Source organism: Apteryx rowi, unplaced genomic scaffold, assembly GCF_003343035.1.
Source record: "Apteryx rowi isolate R43461 unplaced genomic scaffold, aptRow1 scaffold_626, whole genome shotgun sequence".
Classification (NCBI taxonomy): Eukaryota; Metazoa; Chordata; class Aves; order Apterygiformes; family Apterygidae; genus Apteryx; species Apteryx rowi.
Window position 1 is genome coordinate 95,358 of NW_020450901.1, and position 11,934 is coordinate 107,291.

General features: G+C 58.1%; 1 protein-coding gene across 1 annotated transcript; it reads left to right on the forward strand.

Annotated features, from left to right (window-relative positions):
* Positions 1–4: 4 nt before the first annotated feature.
* On the forward strand, positions 5–11,928 carry USP36 (ubiquitin specific peptidase 36; the record flags this gene model as incomplete). Its single annotated transcript, XM_026084133.1, has 18 exons — positions 5–188; positions 1,060–1,170; positions 1,488–1,590; positions 2,374–2,441; positions 2,931–3,001; positions 3,449–3,531; positions 3,882–3,993; positions 4,314–4,454; positions 4,776–4,876; positions 5,205–5,343; positions 5,603–6,298; positions 7,040–7,170; positions 7,973–8,491; positions 8,851–9,017; positions 9,524–9,676; positions 10,007–10,122; positions 10,217–10,350; positions 10,425–11,928. Coding segments are annotated over 17 exons (3,027 nt in total), but the record flags the coding sequence as incomplete, so codon positions are not given.
* Between the last annotated feature and the right edge of the window lie 6 nt (positions 11,929–11,934).

The following is an 11,934-nucleotide window of genomic DNA, read 5'->3' on the forward strand; positions in this document are numbered from 1 at the left end:
GGTCCCGGCTCCGCAGAAGGTGCTCTTCCCCGCGGAGCGCCTCTCCATGAAGTGGGAGCGCGTTTACCGCGTCGGCGCCGGCCTCCACAACCTGGGCAACACCTGCTTCCTCAACTCCACGGTGCAGTGCCTGACCTACACGCCGCCCCTGGCCAACTACCTGCTCTCCAAGGAGCACAGCCGCACCTGTGAGTGGGGGGCTCTGCCCYGGCACCGCTCCGCCGGGCGGGAAGGGATGGGGGAAGCGGCAGCGCTTGCGCGTCCCGTTCCCTGATGTTACACTCGGCGTCTCTGCGTGTGGCTCTTGCAACGAGTGTGCCGGTGTCTGGATGCACCTTCAGTTCTCTCCTGCCTGTTTCTCTCCCGATTGTTCGTTCCTGTATATAGCTCTTTTTCCCGGTTTGTAGGAACATTTGCAAGCCTCTGTACGCTCTTACCTGTGGAGAGACTTGTCCCTAGTGGGAGCAGCTAAGAACAGGGAGACTAGCCCAGTGGGGTCTGCCGGCTCCCTAGGGGGCTGAACTGACAGATCCCCGACCTTCGCCGTCAGTGGGGAATGCATGAGGATCAGGGCAGAGGGCTGTGGAGCAGGCAAAACCCCAGCCCAGGTCGTCCTACTTCTGGGTGGCTTTGGAAGGGGGCCTAGCTGGGGTCCTGGTGGGCGGCGCCCTGAGCCTGCGGCCAAGGGGAGCATGTGGGGCTCGTGACCCCTGTCTGTGGGGCTCTAGCAGCGTCTGCCCTGCAGTGGCAGCCTGTGCTCTCCCCCAGTGAGTTACCTGTGGCCTGTTCTCCAGCCAAGTGGGCCCTGGCCCATCTGTAGTGGGGACTTACCCTGTGGCTTGTGACCTGGGCTGCGCAAGTCAGAGTAATGTGAGCTGGTCCTTGTGCATCCAGGTTGCCCCCTGCACTGCATCCTCTGCTGTTGTCCCCGGTGCTATACAGTAGCACAGAGTTCATAGGGAAAAACTAAGAATGGCTGTGCTGGGTTAGCCAAAGATCCCCCTTTCCCTGTACTGCCTTCATCTCCCCAATGTCCTCTCTTCTCTCCTCCTGCTCCAGGTCACCAAGGAGGCTTTTGCATGATGTGCATTATGCAGAATCACATGATCCAGGCTTTTGCCAACAGCGGCAATGCAATCAAGCCAGTGTCCTTCATCCGAGACCTCAAGAGTAAGGATGGCTTCCCTCTCTTCTCGTAGCAGTGCTTGGTTGCAGTGACTAACGCACCGAGCAGAACCTTTGCGACTGGGGCATGTCTTGCTAGGCAGCCCTTAAGAGATGACTCACTGGATTTACTGTGCTGCTTGGGGCTGGGCTGGTGACTTCATGGACCGTGCTGCGGCTTCCCCCATGGCCTGCACAAACCTGAYATCTGGTTTGGGTTGACGGGGCTCGAGCCCTGGAGCTCCTGCCCGTGGGAGGAAGGGAGTGCCTGCACCTGCTGCAGCAAGCGCTGAGGCTGCGGCTGATTCTCTTCTCTCCTGCAGAGATTGCCCGACACTTCCGCTTTGGCAGCCAGGAGGATGCACACGAGTTCCTGCGCTACACCATTGACGCCATGCAGAAGGCCTGCCTGAACGGCTGCACCAAGTACGTGGGGCCTCTGCCAGGGTCTCTCTCTGCTCTTCCCCCTTTTGTGCCCTTGCTGCCCCACCAGACCCCCCCCATCCACAGGAGGGGACCGTTTCAATGTGTGCCAGGCCAGGCTGACCTGAGGGAAGCGCCCTTGGGTGGAGGACCCAACATCTGCCTGCTCCTCTGTAACAGCTCTGAGCTGTTGCCTGCCTTCTCTTGACTCTTGTGCTCCAGCATGGCTGCGGCCTTTTCCCCAAATGCTGAGACTGTTACGGATTTGGATCCTATCCCAATGGCTGAGGAATCCAGGCATGTTTGCTAGCAGTTCAACCCTGGGTTTGTGACGGTGGGTGAGCCCTGGTATCCCTAGGAGCCTGCATCTCCTCTGTCTTTAGCATTCAGCTGTGAGCTCCAACTAGGAGTAACTCCTCCTAGACAAAAAGTATGCATCAGGGAGTCTGGTGCTACCTCTTCATCTCTGACGCCAGGAGAATCAGAATGGCAGATAAACTGTAGCTTCCCTGAGTCTCTGCAGCAGGTGTGTCGGGAAGAAAAACATGTAGGGTGCAGTATTATAGTGCATATGCAGAGAGCTGCAATCCACGGATCCATCTCAACTCGTACACGTCCCTTTGGATTGCTGTGGTTCCTCCTTCGGTAGCTAGCCTGGTAGCACCCAGAGGACAGGCAGTGGGCCTCCTCTGCATGGTGGTGGTCCCTGCTTAGTGTTACAGCTCGAGGCCTGGTCCTCTGCAGGTTGCAGAGGGACAGTGTGAGATCCAGTGCTTCTGTTTCTAGGTTGGATCGCCAGACCCAGGCAACAACTCTGGTTCACCAGATCTTTGGTGGCTACCTGCGATCCCGAGGTAAGTGGGGGCTGCAAACTCTCTTTGGAACCTGGTTCCTGGGTCTCTGACTTTAGGAGCTCAGCTGATGTTACTCTGAGAACCTTGCACTAAAAAAATCTTCTGGAAAAATTGCTAAGCATGTGTAAATTATCTGGAGCTGCAGTTCTTCACAGTTGCAGCTCTTATGGGTCTGACCCCTCTTGTGACAGTGCAAAAAGCTATTGGCTGTGGGTCCCTGGTTCACTGTCATCCCATGAAGAAACCAGTGTTTGCAACTATCTGGCAGCACTTTCGTTCCCAGCATAAAAGAGGGGAATTGCCAGCCCTTCTCCTTGTCAGGCTGTGAATGCATGGCCAAGATCTTGGTACTTATACTCTGGGACCCAAACTTGGGAGAGGAGGAACACTCCAGCTGCCTCCTGGTGTGATGGGAGGGGAATTAAGCAGCGGAGATGGTGGGAACAGATACTGTGTGTCAGGATGTGCTCATTGCTGTGTCTGTTGCAGTGAAATGTTCGGTGTGCAAGAGTGTCTCGGACACCTATGACCCTTACCTGGACGTGGCACTGGAGATCAGGGTACTTTTGCCAGGTTTGGGATGGGAAAGGTCAAGAGCTCTGCTCTTGCCGGGGGATGTTTATGCAAAGGTGCTATTGCTGTTCTCAAGGCTTCATAAACTGCCGGTGTCAAGGAACAATGCAGGCAAGGGAGAAGCAGCTTCTGTTGCTGTGCTGTCTTCTCCTCTTTGTCTGGCAGAGCAGTGCCCGTTGTCTGCATGTGAGCCATGACTCCTCCAATGAAGCCCTTGGTGTCAGTGGTCCACTTGTCCTTGGCCAACTGTCCCTCTCTGCCAGCTCACGGCACGCTGGCAAGCACACAGCTGGCATCAGGCTTACAGGTCTGATGCGGTCTGTGGCCGTGTCCTCATGCTCTGCAGTACGTCTCTTGGGGCCAGCATCTGGGCAGGGAGCCGGCTGTAGCATGAACAGCCCACGTGTGCCCTGACCTCTTGTCTGTCTTTGCAGCAAGCTGCAAACATAGTGCGAGCGCTGGAGCTGTTTGTGAAGTCGGATGTGCTGAGTGGGGAGAATGCCTACATGTGTGCCAGGTGAGTGCCTGGGGCCTGCAYGTGGGGAGGGCTCACGGGTGCACTGAAGCACACGGAAAGCCTGCTGCGACATGGAGGGACTGCTCTGCCCGCTCCACTGCTGCCTCAGCAGCCCTAGCAAAAGTGTGGGATATTGTGGCTATGGAAGCCTGTGATGAAGCCTTCCCCTCTTGTTCTTCAGCTCACTCCTCCACTTGTGGAGAGGGTCAGGGCCAGCAAACGTGGTCATGCGTGAGCAGGTGYCCTGGAGTGGTGCGTGGTGTCAGCACAGTCACTTCCGCAGGGATTGCCCCTTGGCCAAGGCTAGCAATGATCTGGCTGGTGTAGTGGCATGAGCTCTTCCCATACAGATGCAAGAAGAAGGTGCCAGCTAGCAAACGCTTCACCATTCACCGAGCTTCCAATGTCCTCACGCTCTCGCTGAAGCGCTTTGCCAACTTCAGTGGAGGCAAGATCACAAAGGTGAGTGCTCAGCAGCCCAAAGCTGGGGCTGTCCCTAGCTCAAGGTGCTGCAGGTGCAAGTCCAGAGCAGGGTGGGAAGTAGTCCTGTGCAAGCTCTGCCACAGTTTGCAGTCTTTCACCAGCTGTGCTGTGGGGCCACAGTGACTTGCAAAGGGAGTATGGCTCATCCCAGCGTCTTTCTCACTGTGATCTTTCCGGCCTGGGGAGAGGCTGGGTCCCCTTCCCTGGAGAGATGGGACTTGTAGGACAGCTGGAGCTGCCTCTGCTCTAGCAAGTAACACAGCTTCTGTGCAGGCACTTGAGATATCCTGTCTCTGCAGGACGTGGGGTACCCAGAGTTCCTGAACATCCGTCCTTATATGTCCCAGAACAGTGGGGACCCTGTCATGTACGGACTCTATGCGGTGCTGGTGCACTCAGGCTACAGCTGCCACGCAGGACACTACTACTGCTATGTGAAGGTGAGGCCACGGGGTGCTCTGGTGGCAGCCCTCTCTGGGCTGGTAGCTGATGGGCGCTCATGGGTCCCTGTAGTGCGCAGAAAGGAGAGTGCTTAGCAGATGTGAGTGGTGTGGAGCTGCAGATGGGATGACAGCCTGTGCTCTGCTGCAAGAAGTGTGCTGGTCTCCTGGTGCACAGTCCCATTTCCTCCCCTTGGCTGCCTCTGGGGGCTGTGGAGAGGAGCTCTGCTGAAGGGAGATGCTCCTGTAGTTCTCTAGCTGTTCTTCAGACCGGGAGAATTCGTGGACAGAGCCTGACCATGTATTGTTTTCCTTGCTCAGGCCAGTAACGGACAGTGGTATCAAATGAATGATTCCCTGGTCCATTCCAGCAACATCAAAGTGGTCCTCAACCAGCAGGCCTATGTGCTGTTCTACTTGAGGTGAGAGGTGCCCTGTGTCGTCGTTTCCCCTCTGCCTGCTGCTCTTCAGCATGTCTGTTGCATTTCGGGATAGGGCTGGTAGCACATGCCTGGAGGTGGGAAGGAAGCTTGGCCCAAGTAATCCCAACGCTTTTCTGCATGCCCTGGCTGGGAGAAGGGTTGTTGGGAGAGAGGTCTGGCCCCTTGTCCTGGTTTTGCTGTAGATCAGGGGGACAGCAGCTTCTGTCTGAGTTTGTCTCCTGTTTCTTCTGTGTATCTCTGACAAGACGTAGCATTCCAGTTGCTCAAATTCTCCCAGTTAATATGTACGTTTCTTTGCCTTCCCCAGAATCCCCAGTGCCAGGAAGAGTTCTGAAGGGCCCATTGCCAAAGCTGCCTTCAGCCTGCCTGGCCGCGCTGGTGTTGTCTCTGATCAGATCAAGAAAACTGTGACCAATGGGCCCACGTCTTCACCACTGATGGGTCGGGTGAGTCCGGAAGGCTGCTCTTGGCCAATGCTCCTGAGAACTCAGAGTTGCTGCCCCTCTGCTCACCAAGGGGAGATGGGCTGTAGCCTCATAAAGGGAGATCTGTTGGGTGCAGTGAGAAGAAGAATGGTCTGTTGGAAGAATCCTGCTGTGCCAGGGATTTCCATGTGGGTTGTGGGGAAGGGGAAGAGAGCTGGTGTTCTGTGTCCTCCTCAGCTCACTGACTGCTCTCCTAGATGAACTTCTTTCCTTTGTCTAGAGGCCAGACACGCTGCAAGGGAAGAAGCTGCAGGGACCAGAGGAGATAGGAGTCCCTGTGGCCCGGAGCTCATTCGGGACTGCGCCGAAGCTGCAGAACGGAACCACTCAGCCAAAGCTGCCTGCTGGGTCCCCTTCACCCAAGCTGGCCACCAAATCCATTCACACAGCAGCAGCACTTCCAGATGACGTAGYCCGGAAGCCTAAGAAGCCTCTCTCCTCCCCTCAGCAGCCTCTTCCACCCAGAGCAGTTCAGGGCTTCTGTAATACCAACAATGCAAGTGGGGCCAAAGCTGAATTCCCCAGGCAGAGCTCCTGGGAGAGCAAGGAGTCACCTACCTCACCCAAGCTGCTGCCACAGCCTGCCCCCAGCCAGGAGTGCCGGGGCAGCGGGGAGAACACCGAGACCCCGGAGAGGGTCTCCTGCAGCAGCAATTCTGCTAGCCCAGCGCACAGCAGAGCGGGAGAGCTGGCCAAAGCATCTCAGAAGGCCAAGAACGGAGCCAGCGGCCTCTGCACCTCTCAGGAAACGGACTATGGCACAGACCTCCCTGCTGACCATGACGCCGATCCGGCTGGCCCTGAAGACTCCAAGCTGGCAAAATTGAAATCCTCCTTATTGGGCAACACAACTTTGGAACTGAACAGCACCATGTCACCGCCACCGGCCAAGAAACTGGCGCTTTCTGCCAAAAAGGTGAGTCTGGGCTTCTGTCCTGAGATTTCACTGGGTACCTTGTGCCATCTTAGGATGCGCTCCCGCTCTGGGGCAAGCGCAGTGATAGTGCTGGGTATCTTGCTACGCCGGGGTGGGCTAGGAGAGCCCCTCAACCGCAAGGCTGTAGCAGTTGTTCTGCCCTCCCTCTGGGCAGGGGTGTGGGGTCAGGCCCCTGCGGTTGTTCACCCTCCCTCCTGTTCCCGGGGTTGTTTGCATCCCTGAGCGATGCAGGACAAATGGCTCTCGCTTTCCTACTCGGGACTCTGAGCGTTTGCTGCGCCAGTCCCTGCAGTGGGGGGGGGGGCTTGCGAGCCTTTTCAGGGGTAGCGTGGGCCCAAGTCCCTTTGGGTGAGTGGGAGCGGGTGAGCTGTAGCAGGAAAATTGCAGCGTTGCTGCTCTTCCCCAGCCAGGGGTGTGTGGGAATCTTGCACGTGGTGTGGGACTGGCCTTCCGGGTGCTGCCACACAGCTGCGGAGCCAGGTCTGCCCCAGGATTGTGTTCTAGGATTTCTGTTCTTTAAACTTCCTTCCTTCCTTTTTTCCTTTGTGCTTCTAACTGAAAACACTTCTGATTCTTCTTCTACCATCCCCCACTTCCCTCTCCCCATCTGTGTCTGTTCCCCTCCCCATTTTCTGGGCTCCCCTTTTTATTTTCTCCTCTTGGCTCACGGAAACCTCTTTTTTTAGACCACCAAGTTTTTATTTATGTCAATAACTGCAGGGCAGCACCCCGCGGAAGGCGAGCGGAAGTGACCGCCACGCACAACCTCACCCACAATTTGCTGACCACACCTACCCCACGACCACCACCCACCCTGACTCCACCTCTCCCTGGCCTTTCAGCAAGTCCAGGTAAGCAGCTCAAGTAGTTCCCAGGCTCCTGCACTGCAGCAAAGCTGGCAGCAGCCCTGGAGTAGTCCATGAGGCAACTGTCTGGCATCACAGCTGGCCTAGGGGGGTGATTTTAGCAGCCAGTTCTCCTTTTTTTTTTTTTTTTCCTGGGCTGGCAGGGCTTCCTCTGRATCCCAGAGGCAGTGCAGTCCCTCTGATTGTGGGCATGGGGTGGGGAGGATGCTTTGCAGGGTCTGACCCTGTTCTAATGTCCCGTGGGATCAAGAGGCACCAGCCTGGTCCAGATCCCGTTCTGGCAGTGTGACTGGATTCTGGGAGGGACAGTTCAGTGCCTGCTGGGCAAAGTCTTCTGGATGACCATCTGTGCTGGGCTGGCTGGCACTGTACCAGGAAATAACATGCTCTGCTAGCAGCACCTGGACCCTGAGCATCTGGGCAGGTCTCTTGGGGCTCTGTTCTGTGAAATGCTTCATGCTCTGTGAGCAGCCCCTTTCTGTCCTGCCCTTCCTGGTCTCCCTTGTAATCTTTGCTGTGCAGCAGCAGCACTTTTCTTTCCTACTCTGGCGTGGTGGGGACCGTGTGGTGCTCTGCCCATCGCCGGTGTGGGGCAGCTACAGGGCTGCTGCATGTGCTTGCAGCTGCTGCTCTAAGAGCAGGCTCCAATTCTGACTTCTCGGCTTCCTGGCTGAGATGGTACCAGCTGGGTGCTGTGCTCATGCCCCGCAGGGTGGGGAGGAAGAGAGGGGACTCCCACCCCTGATTTGGCTTTCAGATCATGTCAGCCTCTTTTCCTGTCTTCCAGGCTGTCCTCATCTGCTCTCAAACTGCCGAATCCTGAAAAGCCTGCCTTCAGCTTCATCCTCAACTCAGCCCCTCGGCTCCCAGCCACCCCCCTGACTAACGGTTCCACTCCCTGCTCTTCGCACCACCTTTCTCCCTACAGCAGGGAGAAGGGGCCCAGCCAGGTCATCCCTGGTTCCTCCAAAAAGAAGCAGCGAAAGCAGCGTTATGAAGCAGAGGGTAGCCCATGTGCTCTGGCTGTGAATGGCAAGGACGAACTCTCCAGCCCCCCAAAGAAGAGGAAGCATCTAGCTCAGGAGAGCTCGGTGTCCCCTGCAGGGAAGGGGACAGCAGTCAAAGATCCCAGTGGTGGCAGGGAGGGGCTGGGCGGTCAGGATCTGGAGAGCAGGCCCAAGCAGCAAGCATCGGACCCCAGCCRTTTCCCCAGCACGGAGCCCGTCTCCCCGCTCAAGAAGAAAAAGAAAAAGAGGAGAACACAAGAGAYGGAAGAGCGCTGCTTTGGGATGCTGCCCTCGGGCAGGTGAGGGGCCAGGTGGGCACTCGAGTGCCCTGAGCAGCTCAACTCTGTGTGAAGTCAGGCTGCCCTTGGTGTGCTGAGCCGGATCTGCAGTCAGGTGGCTTGTCTCTCTGGTGGGACAGGCCTTGCTCCACCAGGCAGTGATGCCAGCTAAAGCGTTGGCCTGCTGGAGGTGGTTTCGCCTGTCCCTGTTGGCTCTGCTGCCCTCCCCGTGTGCAGCGCAGCAGGACTGCTGCTAGGCTATGGGTTCCCCTGGGTCCTTCCCATAGAGACTGGGTGCCTCGCATTGCCCTGCGGGGAGGTCACACTCTAGCCTTTCTCTGGTCCTGCTGGGCTRGGTTAACCCCTGCTGATTTCTCTAGCTTCAGGAGAGCTGAAACGGAGCCCTGGAGGGCAAAGCAGCAGCCAAGCTTGGAAACTGGGGCTGGAGAGAGCGAGCACCGGAAGCGCAAGCGAAGGGAAAGCCTCAGCAGCCCAGCCGCGGAGCAGCCTGCTGCGAACGGCTCCCATGCCAGAGACGGCACTCCAGGTACGGCCTCGGCACCTCTCTGCCCTTGTGCTCCTGCCGCGGCACGGCCTCTCCTGCTGCCAGGCTGCTTGTCTGCCCACAGAGCCGGCCAGAACACCAGTGTCCAGGTCCTGGTGGCTGCCGATCCCCAAAATTACCTGTCAGTGCCTGTCTTCTTGACCCCTGCCCTCAGCCAGTCTTCTGCAAGTTCTGCATGGTGTTTATGGCATCGCAGGAGCATTGCCAGGCTGTGCTCTGCATGAGGGTGTGTTCCTCTCCAAGCTCTTGGCGATGGGCCCCTCTCTAGGAGTGAAGATCTACCCCCAGTCCCACTGCCTAGGACAGGCCACAGTTTGCCCAGACAGTTTGCCCAGACACCCTGCTGCTGTTGGTCTGGACTTGGAGCTCAAGGATATCTCTTTATGCCTGACAGTGTCTCTCGGGATGAGATCTGTTTTAGGGATTGCACAGTATAGAAAATCCTTCTGCTCCCTCCAACTTGTCCTCACCCACTCCTGTTTCTGCAGTGGCAACGTGTGGCTGGGACAGCCAGGTCAAAGATGGGTACAAGCACTGCTCAACTGCCCTGAGCCTAGAGCCCGGACACAGGAGCCAGGAAGAGTCCAACGTGGTGAAGGAACTGCTCAGGAACTCCTTGGACAAGGCTTATGGAAAACAAGGTAATGCTCGCCGGGGTGGGCAAGCAGGCTGGCAGGAGCGTAGTTGATGGCTCCCCGCTGCCTTGAGCCCCAGACATGGGGCAGAGCTGCCATGGGCCTGAGCTTCCCAGCCAAGTACTAGCAGAGGCTGCAGCAGGGAGCTCCCAGGAGCCAGCCAGAGGCACCCAGCTAAGGGGCTTTTGGAGGTGCTGTGGAGTCGAGTGCTGAGGTGACGGACTCCAGCAGCCTTTCTAGCCTGGGGGTGTGGGTCCTGCTCAGCTGGGGGGCTGGTGAAACAGGAAAGTGGAGGAGCACAGCCCAGTGGTCTCTGCTGATGGCTCTGCTTTGTAGTTTTGACCTGGGATGGCGAGATCTCAGCTGTCAGCCAGGATGCTGTTCGGGACGCAACTTGGGCCCGAAATGAGACAGTCATTGATGAATGGGATGAGGAGTTTGACAGAGGAAAGGTGAGTGCTTGCTGTGTTGGGGGATCGGACTGGTGTGGGAGGGCAGGGGAATACATTGTTTCCTGACCCTGGGAGTCTTCCTGACTCTGCACAGGTGAAAAAGTGTAAAAAACTGAAGCGGGAGCGAAGGAGACACTTCAACGCTTTCCAGCAGCTGCAGAGCAAGCGCAACTTCTGGTCTGTGACGCATCCTGCCAAGGTGGCCAGTCTGAGCTATCGGCTCTGAGGGTGAGTGACTCTGGAGGGGTTGGGAGAGGGGCAGGTGCCTTTTCCGGGTGCTAATACTGCTCCTTTCATCCCAGGCATCCTGCCATCAGGAGTGAACGGAGCAGTCCTGGGTCAAGGACCATATGAGGAACGGTGTTCCTTAGAGCTGTTGGTGTCCAGCGTCCTACTGAGGAAGGGAGCAGAGGGGCTGCCTGCCCCCCCATGCCGTATTCCCCACTCTGGTGTGGGACAGGTGCCTCTGTGGGGAAGGACGACGCTTGCGGGTGTCCGAGTGTGTCTGCAGGGCTCGCAGCCCTGGGCGCTGTATACTGTGCCAGGGCTGAGCCACGTGGCTGAAGTGTTTGAAGTCTTCTGTGTTCCCCTCTTTGGGAACTGCTGTCCTTCCAGATCCACAGGGTTCCGGTGGAATGTGGGTGCTTCCCTCCACCTCTTCTTACCCTCAGCAGTAGCTGGGAAGAGCCTGTCGAGCCCCAAGGGTGAGGGGCACTCTCTCCCCTGCCCTGAGCTGGGTGCTGGGGCTCTTCCCCCTGCGCTGCCKGCAAGCGCTGGCTCTGGCTCGGAGCTGCCAGCGCTCCTTCCGTCCTTGCCATCTGTCAGGTCTCGAGCTTTGCACAGGCTTGCAGAGATGAGGTAGGATTTGCAGCTCCCTCTCCTGTCAAGGCTGCTATTTCGGCAGCCCTTCTCCCAGCTATGCTCATTCTGGGGTTCGAGGCTCTGGGGGGCTGTAGTGGAAAGTGCCTGCAAATAGTCACTGCTCACTCAAGTGATCAGTGGCATCTGCTTGCCTTGCGGGGAAGGGGACGCTGGCCCTGGCTTGCATGGTGGGAACGTTGTGCTGCCGTTAGTCCCTCCTGGGCACCCTGTCATGGGGCTCTTCCCCAGTGCTGGAGCTGCTTCTTGCCAAGGGATGCTCCAACCCCCTGTCTTCACCCTGCCCTTCTCCTGGGCCCCTTCTTGTCCCTGTGCTGCTCTGTCCGGCACAGTGTGCAGCATGGGGATGCCTCAGCCAGCCTGGCTCTCCTGGGGATTGGGGGGGGGGGGCAGGAAGGGGAGCAGAGCTTGCCCCTGCAGTCCTGGGGCTCTGGGAGCAGGAGCAGGGGCCGTCTGCTGCTGCTGGGCTCATGCTCTGGGGTACTGCCCTCCCCTTGCTGATGATGTGCCTGCCTTGTACAGCACCGTGCGCAGCCCCTGCTGCTGCCTACCCCGAGGTGCRGTGCAGCCCTTCAGTCTTCTGCTGGCCGGGCCCTGCTCTCCCTCTGCACCCCGTTGCTCCCCGCACCCCTGTGCTGCTCTGCACCCCTGCTCCAGCCTGCTGCCCCCCACCCCCCAGCACCGCGGGGCGCAGGCTGCAGCAGCATCGCTTCATTATCTCTGCTATGTACACGCTGACAAGCCCTATGGCAACTACGGGACAGGGTGGGGAGGTGCATCTGTGTCACCCCAGCGGGGGAGAGGGGGGGCTGCCCGGTGCCCCCATGCCCGTGTCTTCCCCTGCGCTGGGGGGAGTGGGGCCCGCAGGGCACCGAGCTGCGCCCGGGCACCGACCCYGCTTGCTGCCGAGATCGCGGTGCAATAAAGCAACGG